The following is a 17,706-nucleotide window of genomic DNA, read 5'->3' as shown; positions in this document are numbered from 1 at the left end:
CGATATACAGTACAAATCGTCTACGCGCTAGTTCGATGTTTGACATTTTTATGTAGATAGAACCTTGCCGCGGAACAGGAATACTGCGAGGCATTCCGACAAGGTTCCAATAAATTAAGATAGAACCTTTTCATACCAATCTGATTTCAGTAATACAAAGTTCCAAACTTTTTAAGAATTGTAAAAAAATATATAATTTAAAATACTTTTCACGCTATGTAGAACTTGCGCGTAGACATGATTTTATCTTTCATTCGTTGATTTCTTATAAACAATTAGATAAACAGTCCGTGCCAAAATGGCGGAAACTTACACAAAAAAATGCAAAATAAAAAGCGCGAATATACAAAATAATAAAAAAGATTTTTAGTTTATAAATTAAGTTTTTTTTTCATCAATATTCTCCTAAGCCTTTATTTGATACGGACTGTGTTCTTTTAAGTTTATAAGAAACCAATGTTTTCATTCTACCTCGCGTCACATTCCCCTCCTCATAATCGTTATTAGGCACAATCACTGTCACCTAATTAGGTAACAATCTCGCATTAACATACGTACGCATGGACAAATCCAGACGACATAAGGTACTACATAATTAAAAAAAAAACTTATAACATCTGTAAAAAGATGTTGCTGTCAAATTTGGGCCGCGATAAATAAATAAGTATTTATTTATTAAGTAACCATTTCTGAAAGTGATTCTGATCACAACTTACCATGAATAAATAATCATCATCGTTTCCCTAGCATTATCCCGTTTTTCACAGGGTCCGCTTACCTACCTGAAGATTTGACAGGTCTGGTTTTTTTTACAGAAGCGACTGCCTGTCCGACCTTCCAACCCGCGAAGGGAAACCCAGCCCAATACAGGTTAGGTTATATATATAGGGTATCTTACTATGAATAAATAATATTGATAATGACCCCGATTCCTGCAGACATATCCTAATTTTATTTTAAGTTATACCTGTCATATTCTTATCCGCCGAAAAGGAAAGGGACGGATGATTGACAACTGTCAATTTAAAATAAATGAATAACCCGGGCGAATAAAATAGGCATCTCGCTGGTATGTTAACCGTTTGACGTGTGCTGTTACTAACTTAATTTTGTCGGGTTATTGGCCAATATATAAATTTGGGAGTTTTTAAAATTCCTGCCTAATATTGACGTGTGTTCCATAAATTTTATGCCTGTCCCTTTCCTTTTTGGCGGATAAGAAAATGACAGGTATAACGTAAAATAAAATCCGATGGTGTTTACAGGAATCAGCACCAATATAGAGGTACAAAACATACCAAAACAAAACAAGCGTCGAACACTTGTTGGATGGACAGTTCTCGGTTATTTTTGTGTAGCAAGACCATTATTGTATCTCCACTGCAGTGGAGCAGTGTGGTGGACTACGCTCCATACCCCCTCTAGCTGGAGGGGAGGCCAGTGCCCAGCAGTGTGATGTAAACAGGCTGATTATTGGATACCTTTAGTCGCCCGGAAAGATTTCTATGTGAAAATAATGTTTAAACCATAAAAGCCCTATAAACTCACTGTAAGAACACAAGTATAAAATTAAATGTTCAACTTTGCATTGCCGTTTTATAAACTAGAAACAATAAAAAAAGTAAATCCGATTTTAGTTCACAGAACAATTTCAATGCAACTTTTGAGACGCTGTAGCAAATTGGCATTATATTTTCAGTAAATAATTTATACTGTAATTACTTCGACATAAAAAAAATATTAAGGCGAGTGATGAGATATTCGAACACTATATTATTATTATGAACTACCGTCAAGTTTAGCTAAAACCACTGAATTTCCGACCTAAAACTGAATTTCCGACCTAAAACTGAATTTCCGACCTAAACCTGAATTTCCGACCTAAAATTGACTACTTGACACTTGTAACAATAAAATACGAAATATGTCCGATATGGTAGTCTATCATTTAACGATAATTATCCAAAAGGTTTTTTATTGAGATCATTTTTAAATATTTTATTTTTACAAAATAAAAATGCGTTTTTTGTGTGTGTATAACAAAACCCGATGTTTCTGTTTTCGAGCGGCCATGATTGAGCTTCGTGTGACGTCACATTTCATAAAATAAACAAAAACTATCTGTCAGGTTTCAAGTAATGCTGTTTGACAGTTTCTTTGTTGAACTTTGACGTCACTGGGCAAAATGTCACGTAACCAACCGTTATGGTGCGAAATTTAAAATAATTGAAGAAAATTGTTTTTTTTTTCTATTATATAAAGCTTTTTCGAGAAAATAAAATGTTTTAAGATGTAAAATTAGCAATTGTAGTATTGAAAATACTTTTCCGAAAACTGTCATGTAGTCAATTATTGTATTCCTATTTCATTTTTCACAAATACAGGTTCAAACTTTCGGAACGATAGTCATAAAAATGTTTCTACTATAACAAAATGTCACATAGTTTGCCACAGCGTCCCACAGTTGCCTAGTCCACATATAAGCTAAAGTTAGTAGGAATCGATGACGTCACAGACACTTTCGCGCACCTCCATTGCACTGTCTTACGTTACTAATGTCACTGCGCACGATACTCGTATTGTCTTTGCTCTTATCAGAGACAGATGCGATTACCTGTAAAATAAGAATTAAATTTAGGTAACAGCCTTCGTGGTCTAGTGATTAGAGCGTTAGGCTCACGATCTGGAGGTCCGGGTTCGATTACCGATGGGGACATTGTCGAAATCACTTTGTGAGACTGTCCTTTGTTTGGTAAGGCCTTTCAGGCTTGAATCACATGATTGTCCGAAAAAGTAAGATGATTCCGTGCTTCGGAGGGCACGTTAAGCCGTTGGTCCCGGCTATTAGCCGTAAAAACACCTCCACCAGCCCGCAGTGCAGCAGCGTGGTAGAGTATGCTCCATACCCCCTCCGGTTGATTGAGGGGAGGCTTGTGCCCAGCAGTGGGACGTATATAGGCTATTTATGTTATATGTAATTAGGCTATTTATGTTGTTTGTGTTGTAAGTAGAATTCGAACCCCATTACCGGGCTTGCACCAATGAGTTATTAATTTACATTAAGTGCAGTTTTCATTAACATAGTTGGTTCGACCATTATAGACGGCGATACGGCTCACCACTTATTACGTTGGTTTAACAGAAAGCTCGGTGAGGTGTAGGTACTTAGATCATCTTGCGATGAATGTACCTCTTGACTACCCCAATCGGAATATAGTCGTGATGTATCTGTTATGTTACAAATTTGTGTTACACAAAAAAGTATCTCAGATGTAGATGCTCCCCAAAAAGTAACTCGGTCGTGGATCACATCATTACTAATTTAAAAGCCACGCTCTTGTCGGTGTAGCATCCTACATGCTACTTCTTAGGGAAAATAGAGCAGTGACGAACGGTATCCCGCAGTATTCTGTCTGACGCGAGTGAGATGGCGCCCAGAGTAGTCGGTCGTGGATGGCACACAAAACACATCATCATTATCACCAGCCCATTAACGTCCCCCCTGCTGGGGCACGGGCCTTCCCTATGGATGGATAGGGAGATCGGGCCTTAAACCATCACGCGGGCCCAGTGCGGATTGATGGTTATTAACGACTGCTAATGCAGCCGGGACCAACGGCTTAACGTGCCTTCCGTAGCACGGAGGAGCTCGAGATAAAAAAAAATTAAACACAAAACACATCTCAATATAATTAAAACGCATAATAACGGGTTCTTACCGCGTTTAAAGTAGGGATGTGAGACTCCCGATATTTCGACACTGTTGCAAGTGCCATGATGTCGGGATGATGGGTCGGGTCGGGATGATGGGGTTATTACGTGTTTTAATTATGATAATAACCGCGTAAACTTAAAACAATGCACATGTCAATATGTGAATGCTCCCCAAAAAGAAACTCGCCTGTGGATGTTATAAAAATAAATCCTCCACGAAAAGGAACTCAGCACCGGATGTTACACAAATAGTGACTTAGTGTGGTGGAAATGCCACAAAAAGTAACATTAATGTAGATGCATCTTTGCCAGCTTACCTAGTCGGTATCAGAGTCATCGTTGACACTCGAGCGCAGCTTGGACAGCGTGCGGCGCGCGGCGGGCGTGTCGTCCTCCTCGTCGGACGAGATCACGATGCGCTGGCGCGGCTTCACGCCCGTCGCGCCGCGCGTCATGCGCCGCGACACACTAGTCTCCTTGTCTGTGGAGTGGAAGTATACAAAACTATCCATATCAACGAATTCAAGGTTCTATCAGATAGAAAATAATCACGCCGTCGTGTTGTGTGATAAAAACTTTAAAGACAGAACGTATTTCTCTAAAATGTTAATTCGTATTGTTTAAATAAATAAATGATATAAGTACTATCAAAATTGTAATAGCAATATGTTTGATGTACTATTTAAAGCAAACTAATTTGATTTTGATTTTCAATATTTTTGTGTGGGTTGGGATATGGATCAACCAACCTCATCAACCCTGATGTCAGGGTCATTGAGCCGCCAAATGTAAAAATCTAAGGGGTCGAATGTTAACAATTTAACAAACAAGATACAACTCTAGCTATTTTATTCTTCAAGACTACACTTGTAGTGGACTCGTTGACGTCTATCAGCGCACTTACAGAACGCACATCGATCGACATGATCGAAGTTCACCAGCTAGTTCCGCCCATACAACATATATGGCGCTTATCTGTGCCTTGAACGTGCTAACGTAACTTTTACAAAGATCGTCGACCCCTAGTCACTCTCCAAATTGTGGCTGAAACAACCTTTGGCCCTCGCTGCTAAACCCCCTACCCCTAGGGTACGGTAGTTGCTTTTAGATAATAACATAAATTCAAGGAGTTAGGATCAAAAATCTACAGAACAAATCATAGTATGAAAATAAAAAATATTGAATATTAATATTCAAATCCGCCAAATACATACCGCCTTCCTCCTCTTTGACCTTCGTCTTGGCCTCTTTCTTCGCCTGCTTGGCTTGTTCCTTCTTGTCAATCTTGGCTTGTTTCAACGCTTTACATTTCTCTAAGGTCGGTTTACCTTCCAGCCCTGCTTGAACTAACAGCTCCATCATCTTGCCCACTCGCTCCTTGTTTTTCGTGCAACCTGTGAATATGAATAATGTGGTTATTTCATAGGAAATTATTTATGTAGATGAGCAATGCGTTTATGACCAAATTATACGCATATATACAGGGTGCTAGTGACACCGTACCGAATACTGCGGGGGATGATTCAGCTCATAATTCTGAGTTAATATAATAAAAGTATGGATTTGAAAATAATTTTAAAAAACATGAATTTTACGACGGAGAATTCCACTTGATATTAACTCAGAATCATGAGCTGGATCATCCCTCTCAGTATTCGGTACGGTATCACTAACACCATGTATAGTACAGTTATGAGCAATATCATGTACTTAACCACATTAGAACCCTGTCGCATTATCACATTTGACATTTAATGAGAGTTACGGTTTAATTTGTCAAAAAAGTTAATGTGACATGGTTTCAAAGTGTATACACATAAGTACTCGTGACCGTAAATAGTACGATGTGGAAGACAATGCCTGCTTACTTAGTCTAGCAGACTGGACGACGGTAGCGAGGCGCAAGCTTATGTTAAGTCATTTTACCTTCACGCCTATAGTAGTAAGCCACAGGACTGATTTGGATGAAAATTGGCTAACATATCGACATCCCTGGACGGACATAGGGCACTTTCCATGAGCTAATCACAACTCCAACCAAAGCAACAATGCTATTTGACATTTGTTGACATTGCGCACTTATTTCATATGCGCAAATGTCAAATTACAATATTTCTTTATAGTTGAATTGTTTTAATATGGGTGGCCTCTTTAGACCCCCTGGCAACAATTTTCCTTATTTTTGTCGTATATTGGTGTCATTTTTGTCGTTTGATGGTGTTGTTTGTCAAAGTCAAAGTCAAAGTATTTATTGCACACCATATGGTAAACAGTTGTTAGAGATATTATAGTATCACATATGGACCCGGGAGGGTATAGCAAAAACAAACAAAAATATTAAGAAATTACATTAGGACAGAAATAAAAAAATAATAATAATAATAATACAACATTAAACAAACTTAATCTAAAAATAACTATGAAAATCTTAAAAACTATTAATATCAACAAAAACTACATCACTTACTGTCTATTTGTCATGTAAGAAAAACTCTTGCAGTGTGTAAAAACTTTTCTCAATTAGGAAATTTTTTAAGTTAATTTTAAACTTTTTTATGTTTAAATCTTCCTGTAGTACCTTTGGAATCTTATTGTAATTGTTGCTTTGTGTCGTTGTCGCTTCTTATTTGTGTTTGTTGTTGATGTATAAAGTGACTGTTTATTGTTACCTTTCTGCGCGCAGGAGGACTTGATGCTGGCTACTGACAATGCTATGTAGCCAAATACCATATAGTACCCATATGAGTCTGCCATTGACTCGAAAAGAAGAATATTGTTACCTTCAACGAGTTTCTTATAATCGAAGCGTATGCCAGCCGCCTTGCAGAATTTCTTCATGTCCGTGATGCCGGGCTCGCGCAGCTCGGGCGGCACCGGCGGTCGGCCGCGCTTGCCCGGGGTGGCGCCCGGCGCTCCCGGGGGGCGGGGGGTGTTCTTCGTACCCTTCGGCCGCCCCGGGCCCTTCTTTAGAGGGGTGTCCTGCGATGGAAACGATTTACTTGAACAAACCTGCCAAAGTTGGTAACTAAATTCGCTACCAAGTTATATAGATCTATAAAAACTGAATATGACTAGAACTAATTTAGGATCGCAACCTTTACGTTACAAATGGGGAGGCGAAGGGACAATTTTTACCGACAGATGGCCAGTCGCCGGTACCTAAGATCAATATAGATATTGTCGCTTCATAGTGAAAACCACGCCGATTACAAAACTGCACAATAGGTAGAATATTGTGTTTACATTTTTTTAAACAGATTGCAATCAATTAAAAGAAATCGAGGTTTTGTTGAAGAAACTTACATCAGAATGTGATTTAGAAACTATAATGCGACGATAAACTGATTTATATTAAACGATGAAAAGTATCACACAAACTTTTCTCTAGTAAGTGTTTGTTGTCAACACTAACCTCATCAGACTCATCAGAGTCGCTGCCTTCTGAGTCGCTTTCGTCTGATGACGACGAATCCACTGTCGTAACCTGCAACACAATTATAAGTATTTTAGGTTAAAGTAATTATTATACGGGTCTGTTCGGCTGAGTTAGAAATGAATAGATCAAAAATACTCACGGTCTTGCCAATAAATAAAAAAAAACAAGCGGCGAAGCAAAATTGAATCCCATTTCAAATTCACCGCTTGCTTATTTCTTATTGGTAAGACCGATAAACAATAATTTAAAAAATCGTTACTGTATGAATACTTTTATCTGGGAAAACAATAGTATAGTTGTATTTAATCTGTAAAAGTTTATTTTATGTATATTAAAAAGAGTGTACGTAACCAAGAATGCTTCCTTGTGGAACGCCATATTGCACGTAGTTCGATACTTATGTACGAAGCAATATTAATACACGGCATATGGTCAAACTACTCAAACCATTTAAATTGATTTCCTCTTACACCATTTGATTACAATTTGATTTGGAGTAAAAATTTTTGGGATAGCAACTGTGTCAAAGGCCTTCGCTAAATCAAGAAACATAATAGTATACAATATAACTTCACGCGTATCTTTAATAGATATATCTCATACATACATTGCAGGTTTGAATCACCTGATTGTCCGAACAAAGATGATATCGTGCTACGGAAGGCACGTTCAACCGTTAATCCGGCTATTACACATACATACATGTTCCCTGAAGGGGTGGGCAGAGTCACAAATAATCAGAACACTATTAACCGGCTATTAACCGTAAAAAACACCTCCACCAGGTTGGTGGAGTATGCTCCATATCACCTCCGGTTGATTGAAGCCTCTGCCCAGCACTGGGACATATAAAGACTATATAAATCCATACCTCGTTTGTAAGCAATCCTCGCGCCTGCAGCTTGGCGGCTGCAAGTTTAGCGGCCGCGGCCTTCTGCGCAGCGATGTGCGCGGCCTGCGCGGCCAGCTTCTCGCGCTCCGCATTGGCGTCGTAGTAGTTGAACAGCACCTCCATAGAGACGGGCACGTCACCGAAGTATACCTCGTTGGGAATGTGCGAGGAATCCAGGCAGTCGTCGCTCCATCGCCTGGCGGGGTTACAGAAGCATATATGACATAAATTTTCAATTTTCAGGCAGAGAAAATAGCGTAGCAAGTGGCGAATAAAAGCCGAAACCATAGACTAGTCGTTAATATAACAGTTTAAGATTTAAAATGGTTTCAATGTTCGAATATAACACTTAACTTTCTAAAACAAGATTCGATCTAAGATACGTGAAGAAGTATACAAACCAGCGTAAGTACTGACCTTCTGAACTGTATCCCGGAGAAGTCTTTCCTGAAGGGTCTGACGGCGTACTGGTAGCCGGGCGCGCGGGGCCGCTGCGGGGGCGGCGCGGGGCGCGGGGCGGGCGCCCGCAGCACGCCCGCGCCGGGCGGCGGCGCCTTGCCGGGCGTGCCGGGGGCGCCGGGGGGCTTCGGCTTGTTCGTCGAGCCCTTCGGTCGCCCACGCTTCTTAGGCTGACGGATTAGTATGCCGTTCAGATATTCCAGTAGGTTGGTATGGTTAGTTGTGTGTGTAGGTTACGTTATAGTAAAAAGAAAGAAAAATGTGTTGCTAGGGAGTTTCTAGTGTTAAAATAATAAGGTCCAATGTTTTAAAATCCAAACCCCATAATTTAATTTTTTGTGTCTAGAAATCTGGACCTTATAAGGTTATAACAGACTGAAGTTGTGACACTTAAGCCACTGAGATTTTGGATACATTTTCGTACAAACACTTTTCTATAACAAGCAACCCGCACCCAGTTAGCACATTCTCGCTCGCTCGTGGGACTTTGAGGTTAGGATTGCATGTGCGTGTTCGTTATGTGTACGCAGGATTCAAATCAAATTAATATGAAAACGCATCCAATATACCTTTATTACTGCAGTAATAAAGGTCTGTTGTAACCATATAATAAATCTTCTTTATACAATATTTAAACAGGATCAGGAATACCTGATCGATGTCTACGTAATACTGAGGGTGATAAACATAAACGCATTGAATCAACCTCTCTTGACTTCAATGAGTGTTCTCTTATGATACTAAATTAAAAATGAACCATTTTTACCAAATGAACCATGCATTTAAAATATAAACTGCCTACACATACTATGCTTATACTTCTTTTCAATATAACGATGTCTAAAAGAAATCCTACCTCTGAGCCAGGAGTTGACATTTTCCCAGGGGTGATTCCGGATTTGCTCAGGTCAGGACTGCTGAAGGGTTTTCTGTCTTCTTGGCTGCATCATAAGAAACACCATTAGATAAACTCGTAGACCCAGGGGGGTGAGGTCGGCGCCCGATACTAATTCAATTTGACATTTGCGCATATAAAAGTAAGTGCGCAATGCAACCAAATGTCAAATATATTGCTTTTTTTAGATGAATTGCTTCGATGTGGCGCTTTTAACCCGCCAGAACACGCTTGCACCAGCGGTTGTCGGTTCTGCGACAAATATGGCGATCCCACTACCAATAAATAATAAATATTTATAGGCGCCACGCAGGCGCACCGGCGTGGGTCGTGTATTTGAATCATACGAAAGAACGTCGACGTCCAATTTCAAAATTCGAACATATAATAAACTAAAGTGACAAAAATATCATCAACGGTCTGCGCGCAGCCGTAACAATTCAAATGTAAATTATGTTCGAGGGGAGGTGAGGTAAACCTAGCTTACACGGTGGTGGGGAGCAGAGAGTTGCCGTTCTATATGTAGTATTATTCCTTACTCTTATAACGTAGTAGTATTTTTTATCATGGTATAAGAAAACCAGGTGACAGTTAACATTTCAAGGTTAGCCCAGCTGACGTCATCTCGCCCTGCGTTGCCATTTCTTAAAAAATAAATTACCCACGACCAATGTTTTCATATTTACTTTGCAAGGAAATTTTGAACTTTTAGTAAAAGATTTACTTACAGTTTTAATTATCTTTATATATGTGACAAGTAATAGTCATTTTTAATAATAAAATTTACGTTCTTGGATTGTTGGAGATACCAATTTAATGGTATAACTTAAGTCATCAATGGGCTATGAATGGCGGCTTGTCATAGGATTGAGCATACCTGGTTTTCTTATATCATGATCATTATTATATGCTAGATAATACCTTTTCTCCGGTGTAACGGGGACTTCAGGGGGTCGTTGTGCGTCGGCAGCGCCCTCTGTCGCGCCTTCCGGTTTCGATGCTTCTGTCAACAAATGTCAAATATAAATAACTAGCTTTTGCCGCGACTTCGAACGCGTGGCATGTTATAAAAGAGAGATCTTTGTGTGTGGGGGAGTGCATGTCAAATTTCAAGCATCTAACTTATGCAGTTTAGATTTTTTCATACAAATGTTTTTTCCCGCTAACTCCCGTTCCCGTGGGAATTTTGCAATATTCTGTTGCAACTAAGCTTTAAGTTTACTATGGTACCTGCATGTCAAATTTCAAGCGTTTAACTTAAGCGGTTTAGATTTTTCATACAAAAGGATTTTCCCGCTCATTCCCGTTCCTGTGGGAATTCCGGGAATTTTTTTTTAGAATAGAAAAAGTTTATTATAAAAGGACGCCACATACAAAAAAAAAAAATAAGACAACAACATCATATCTTTCCACTAAAACAATTAGAATTCCTTTCTTAGTGCACCTCTACGGTACCTACGCTACGTCCCTTCCAAATTTCAAGTGCCTACGTTTAGCCGTTTAGGCTGTGCGTTGATATGTCAGTCAGTCAGTTTCTCCTTTTATATATTTAGATACTTGATTATCTGCTTCCCCGGGATTTTTCGAATGATGTAGGTGCGACTGAAAATCAGCGTTTGCTTCCCTTTGGGGCAAACATATATGCTGAGTCGTTTTACCTTTTCAAATAAATGCACACTATCTCACACAACACTTTTGTCATTAATTTTATTTATTTTCTTTTGTGTAAATGTCTATAGCCTATAAGTGTTATTTTCAATGTTATGTTTTCGTTTTGTGTGCTGTTTGTTTGAATAAACGTTTTTTCTCTCTCTCTCTCTCATTTGGTCAAACGGGATACTTTTTACAAAACGACCAAAGTAAAATTTTCGATGAAACTATTTTTTTTATTTTTATTTTTGTTTTTATAGCACTCACTCGTGCTTAGGGAAATACAAAGAGAAAATTGAATCGAAAAAATTCTGACTCGGACGGGACTTTAACCCGCAGCTCTTGTCAAGCCAGGACGAGATTGTTTTAACCATTACACCACCGGGTCCTCCTCCTGTACATGCGAAATTCTTTCCATCTACGTATCGTCATTAAGCCGACAACAACGCCATGTATGTAGAATACATAAACAGCCTATACAGGGTGTTAGTGACATCGTAACGAAAACTTTGGGGGGTGATTGACGCCATGTTTCTGAGATGATATCAAGTGGAATTTTCCATCGCAAAAGTATGGAACTGAAAATAATTTAAAAAAAAAACAAAAATTTTCATGAATATTCAGATTATGAGTAGGAAAGAACTAACCTGCAGGTTTATCGCCTGGTTTGTCACTGATAACTGGTTGACCTTCATCTGAAACATCATTTCAATGAGTATAAAAAAAATTTATTTCTCCCATCAGGTGTCGCTACTGTTGAGTGTTTTTAAATTTTGTCCGTTCCCCATACTATTTGAATAAAGAAACATATTGTTTTACTTATATTTTTACACTATAACCCTTTGTCACCGTTTTTCATTGTAAAAGTATCTTGTGGAAGTAGCGAAAGTGATGTCTCAGGATCGTAGTAAGTGATATTCCGTGGTCTCTACCTACCCCAAAGGGGAATATGCGTGATCATATATATATATATATATATGTGTGTGTGTGTGCGTGTGTGTGTGTGTGTATGTAAAGCTATGTTTACATACCTTTATTCTGCAGATCCGCTGGTTTCTGAACATCCATGGGTTTTTGAGGGACATCTGTAAGTCAATAATGAATAAAAGATTAATACAGTACTTAACTCGAGAGGTTTTAAGCGTTGTTTGAAGAACGCACGACTTACATTATATTTTTCATTTTGTCAAACCTGGTATTAAATAATGTCTGTTGGAAGACCGGATACTCCTACTACAGGTATATTTTTTACTTATAAGGAGTAACCAAAAATATTTGTTAAAGTGTAACAGGTTAAGAAATAAACAATTATTTTAATTTTTTTACAATAGTGTCACGGGTTCGAAACCCGGCTCGAGCTCGAAACCCGGCTCGAGCTCGAAACCCGGCTCGAGCTCGAAACCCGGCTCGAGCTCGAAACCACTCTGAACTCGTCTATTCGAATTTGGATCACAGATAATTGATATCGCGTGGTTTCCAAAATATGGGTCCGGATAATGGTATAGGCTGGTCACCTATTACATACACCGCTGCCTACCCTTTCGGTATACAGGCGTCATATCATAATTTGAAAGAACTGAGGGGGCAAAAAAGCTATTTATAAGCAATACATCTAAAAAGCAATATTGCATATGGACATTTGCGCTTATAAAAAGTAAGTGCGCATTGTCAAGAAATGTCAAATAGCAATATTGACTTTTTAGATGTATTGCTTTGATGTGTTTTTGACCTCCTAGTATTTCAAAACAACAAATTAAAACCTCCACCAACCGCCAGCGTGGTGGAGTATACTCCATACCCCCTACGGTTGATTGAGGGGAGGCCTGTGCCCAGCAGTGGGACGTATATAGGCTGTTTATGTATGTATGTAAATTAAAACCTCACTGCCTACGGGCGTAAGATAATGTATATTTGTAGTTTGTGCGAAGCTGCGGTAGTTTTAGGCGGATGAGAGAGATGAGATAAAAAATGACGATCCAAAGAGTAACTATGTTACCTACTGAAAAATACATTTTTTAATTTGAATTTGTTTTTTTTTTTCATGTGTGTTAATGGGAGATTTTCTTTTTAGAATTTAAAAAATATAGTTCTCAAGAACTCGTTAGATAGCGCTTAACCAACTACGTTACTGGGCCATTGCTAAGATGTCAAGGATCGAAAAAAAACTTTCATTTAATTTAAGAAATAAAAAAATAGTCATAGATTTCTTTTCTTATTCTCATTCTCTCGGGACATTCTGATAAGATTCCGTTTCTTTCTTCGTTATTTGTTAATTAATTTTATTTTCAAAACATAATCATTGTGAAAAATTCGTTTTATGATTTCAAAAAGTAAATCAGAAATAATATAACGTTCCGCTCCTTGCAGTAACCTACAAAGTTCAGCGCCATCTTACCAGCTTAAAAAAATATCCAATTTTAAAAAAATAAAACAAAAACTCGTTGTATTTTTTTACGACTTACCGCGGGGTTTGTCAACATCGGGTCGGTGAGGGAGGTCATCAGGCTTGAATATGTCTGTCTTGATCTTAATCTTGGGCTGATCCAGGTCTCCGCTCTGCAACAGACATCGCATTTCATAGCCGGTCCTGCTTCCGCCCTATCTCACCACATGGAAAACACAACTTAATTAGAAAAATGCAATATAAGAATACTATACAGTGTGTTAGCGACACCGTACCAAATAATCAGTGAGGGGGGGGGCGGGGGGGGGGTCCAATATTCAACTCATGATTCTGAGTAATCTGAGTTAATACCCATCCAAATAGAATATACATGGTGTTAGTGACATCTTAACGAAAACTTTGAAAGATAATTCAGACATCAACTCAGAATCATGGCCCGAAGACTTTGGAGGATGGTTCCAAAGTTTTCGTTACGGTTTCACTAACGCCCGTACGTACTTGTACGTATTTGTACGGGGTGTTATTGACATCGTAACGAATACTGAGGGGGATGATTCAGCTCATGATTCTGAGTCGGTATCAAGTGGAATTTTTCATCCCAAAACTATAGAATTGAAGGTTGGGAAAGGCCTTTGATAATAAAAAGAAATGAAGGATAATAGGTTTACAAAAGCAGTATATTATAAGGTTGGTAGGGCTGGTAGGGAAAAACCTAGAAGGATGTACATTGACCAAATTGGAAGAAAAGGTTTGGTACGATCTACTCTGAATCGGCGTGCGTGTATGAAATGATGTATGAATGTGAAGGAAGCAAAGAGTAGTGTCAGGATCGAAGTAAATGGAATTCTATTGTATCTGCTAATCCCAGAGGAAAATAGACATGAGTTATAAAACTAATACTGTCTATATATGTCCCACCGCTGGGCACAGGCATCCCCTCAATCAACAAGAGGGGGTATGGAGCATACTCCACCACACTGCTCCACTGTGGGTTAGTGGAGGTGTTTTACGGCTAATATCCGGGCCAAAAGTGCTCCCCGAAGCACGGAATCATGGAAGGTGATTCAAGCCTGCAATGTCCTTACTAAATAAAGGAGAGTCTCACAAAGTGATTTCGACAATGTCCCCATCGGGAATCGAACCCGGACCTTCAGATCGTGAGCTTAACGCTCTAACCACTAGATCACGGAGGCTATATGTATGTAATAATATTAAAATAATAATTACTGACCATCATATCCTCAGCATGCGGTCGTTTGAGTGCGTCTGTGGGCTCGAGTTTGATCTCTGGCTTGAGCTGCTTGACGTCGAGCGGTTTCTGCGCATCCAGCGGCGCCAGCAGGTGGGGCTGCGGCGGCCACGCGGCCTTGTGCACGCCCACCTCGCCGTAGCCTTGCACTGTTCACAAATCATTAACAATAAACCACCTGAGTATGAATTAGACCTGTCACTTCATACAAAACACCTCACTTTCTTATTAGAAAACTCCTTAGAGATTGTGAGTTTTTTTATTTATAGGATATCAGTGCAGTAAATAGTGTTTCAAGCCTGCAATGCAAAATGAGTATAGCCCTCTATGGATGTGAAACTTGGACACTGACACAGAGGGACAGAGAAAGAATAAGTTGGACAGAAAGGGTTACAAATGAGGAAGTGCTAGTAAGAGTACAGGAAAAAAGACAAATACTGAGAATTATTGAGGACAGAAGAGGCAAGATAATTAGACACCTAATAAGACGGACGGCATAGAAGGAAAGAGAGGAAGGGGAAGACCAAGAAAACCTTACCTGGAACAGATTAAAGAAAATCTTAACATCATGTCTTATAGGGAAGTCAAGGAATTGGCCTTTGATAGACTGGAATGGAGAATGCTACACCAACAATAGCATGGCTCTTAAATTGATGATGTAGTGTTATTAATTTATCTTAAGTGCAGTTTTCACTAAAACAGTTGGCTCGACCATTATTTATTTATTTAATGTTCGAAGAAACAACAGCTATAATTAACATAGTAGCATCTTATGGTAAATACAGAAAGCCAATTAAATTAATTAATTATAGACGGCGATACGGCTCAACGCCTATCACGTTGGTCTAACAGAAAACTCAGTGAGGTGTAAGTACTTAGTTCATCTTGCAATGGATGTATCTCTGACTATTCTATTATTGTGGCACTCCCTCAATGTAGGAGTGTCACAACATCTCGCTGAGCTGATGTCCCTTTTTAGAGATAAGGTTTTAATTCACTATTTTGTTCATTTTTCTATTGTGTGTACCACTTGTTTCTAAAATAAATGTTTTCTTTCTTTCTTTTCTTTCTTTATTCCAACTGAGATATAGCTGTGACCTTGTGTTATGTTATACTCACATATGTGAAAAAATAACTCAAGTCTTCAAACAATTGGGTATGTACTTTTATTTTTTAAATAAATATCATGCTAAAAACCCTAACTTGAATATTTTTACTTTATAAAAAAAAAACTAAAATTGGCTGAATAATGTTTATGCCGATGCCTTTGGTTAGTTTGTATTTTTAGGTAATAGGCCCAAAAATCAGTACTCAGACCCAACCCAATAAGATACATATAAAATATTTAGCTAATTTTTAATTTCTTCATTCTTCATCATTATTATTGGAGTTATTTCGTTATTTTTTCCCCTTTAAATAGCAAATGTAGCAGGTCATAATCATAACATCATTATCAGTTATATTCCCAATGGCAACCCTCAATTAATGACTTTATTTTTTTTTATTTATACCCCATTATTTTTTTTTTATATTTTATGTACCATCCAGCTCCAGTATAAAGAACATTTTTCAATGAAATGAAAAATGTCCTAACTAAATGTTATAATGTGCATAGCTGTAAGTGATCCATTAATAAATAAATAACAAGTAATAAATATAATATGTGTACCAATGCTGGGCACAGGCCACCCCTCAATCGACTGGAGGGGGTATGCAGATTGGTAAGCTACTAGCCCAAACACCTAGCTATATAAAAGTGAAAAAGTTCATGGTTTTTCCAATAGATGGCGACACTAAATGAAAGATAAAAAAGTTCCTGAACAAACTTTTTAAATTTTAGTTGATGTAAGTAAAAATGTAGCAGATTTTAACCATAAGTAGGTCTTTTAGAGTTGGGTGCTTTACACTAAGAGAGCCTAACATTCAGACTAGCATTCTTGAACCACAAGTACCTACAAAAGGTTGTAATAAATAGGATTATTATTCCAAGTTTAAATTGAGTGAGGCTTTAATTTTCATTTGATACAAAAGTAAAACATGTTATAGGTATTATATCAATTTACAAGCACATTAGCACCTACTTAAATGTAAACAAGTTATCTGACATGATGCCTGTCAATTAGCTACCAAACCATGTTTGCAAACAAAATATTTAAAAAAGTACAGTATTTTCTAGATAATAAACTACAGTAAATAAACAATTGGACATAGTACATACCCATATGAGACTGAGCCATATGCAACTGTGCCTGTGGGGGCTGTTGTGGGGGAAAACTTTGATGATGGGGGTAGTTCTGGTGTGCTGGGGGCGCATATGACAGGTTCTGAGGGGCATATCCTCCCGGGGGAGGAGGCCCATACGCCGCGAACGCATCCGGCGGCGGGTAGTGCGTGTTATAGGCCCCCGCATACGGCTGGTACGATATCTGATGCCCATTATCTACAACAACATTTGTCAACATCATTTACTGTAAGTTCCACACTCATCAAACACTCAACATCACCTACTACAACAAAACAACACTTACCGATGTAATTTAGCGGCAATCCGTTCCCCTGGACAACCCCATGGCCCGGCTCTGCCTCCATTCGCAACCGCTTCTGATTCATCGCTCTTTCGGCTTCATAATTCATCTTGGTAACTAAAAACAGAAACCACTCCCTATAGAACCTCTAGTGAACACTCCAATGCACATTTCTACGTCGTTAAAGCCACAAATTGAGACTTATTAGAGTTTGCGTTAGCCCTGACAGACGCCAACCGGACGCTTAGTACAAAACACAGGTTATAATGCAAACAGAAGCGTACCTTTGTTGCTCACTGATTGTTATCGATTTTAGTTATTACAACCACTTAGAGACTTCCCCGCGGTAATTTGGTACATAATAGAGCACGTTATTAAGTCAAAAGAACTGTTGCATACAAAATATGCATCAAATTATTAGTCTAATGACAGAAAAATTAGAAAAAAACACACAAGTGAAGCGGAGTTCGTGTATTTTTTTT

At 38.6% G+C, this 17,706-nt stretch overlaps 1 protein-coding gene across 2 annotated transcripts; it reads right to left on the bottom strand.

The window, feature by feature from the left end:
• Positions 1–769: 769 nt before the first annotated feature.
• Positions 770–17,698, bottom strand: LOC126375868 (HIRA-interacting protein 3-like). 2 transcript variants are annotated; one of them, XM_050022938.1, is made up of 16 exons: positions 17,509–17,698; positions 17,228–17,341; positions 16,918–17,139; positions 14,682–14,848; positions 13,509–13,644; positions 12,078–12,131; positions 11,694–11,741; positions 10,318–10,399; positions 9,358–9,442; positions 8,460–8,671; positions 8,022–8,238; positions 7,127–7,198; positions 6,495–6,693; positions 4,929–5,108; positions 4,032–4,195; positions 770–2,614 (listed from the first exon to the last, which is right to left on the bottom strand). In XM_050022938.1, the coding sequence occupies exons 2-15, from the start codon at positions 17,331–17,333 to the stop codon at positions 4,032–4,034; spliced, it is 1,944 nt and encodes a 647-aa protein (XP_049878895.1). In that variant the 5' UTR covers positions 17,334–17,341; positions 17,509–17,698; the 3' UTR covers positions 770–2,614. The 2 variants fall into 2 exon arrangements, with proteins under 2 accessions (XP_049878895.1, XP_049878896.1); XM_050022939.1 differs by having other exon boundaries at positions 13,509–13,602.
• Between the last annotated feature and the right edge of the window lie 8 nt (positions 17,699–17,706).

Source organism: Pectinophora gossypiella, chromosome 20, assembly GCF_024362695.1.
Source record: "Pectinophora gossypiella chromosome 20, ilPecGoss1.1, whole genome shotgun sequence".
NCBI classification, from domain to species: Eukaryota; Metazoa; Arthropoda; class Insecta; order Lepidoptera; family Gelechiidae; genus Pectinophora; species Pectinophora gossypiella.
The sequence above is the reverse complement of the archived record's forward strand: the minus strand, read 5'-3'. Positions and strand labels throughout refer to the sequence as shown.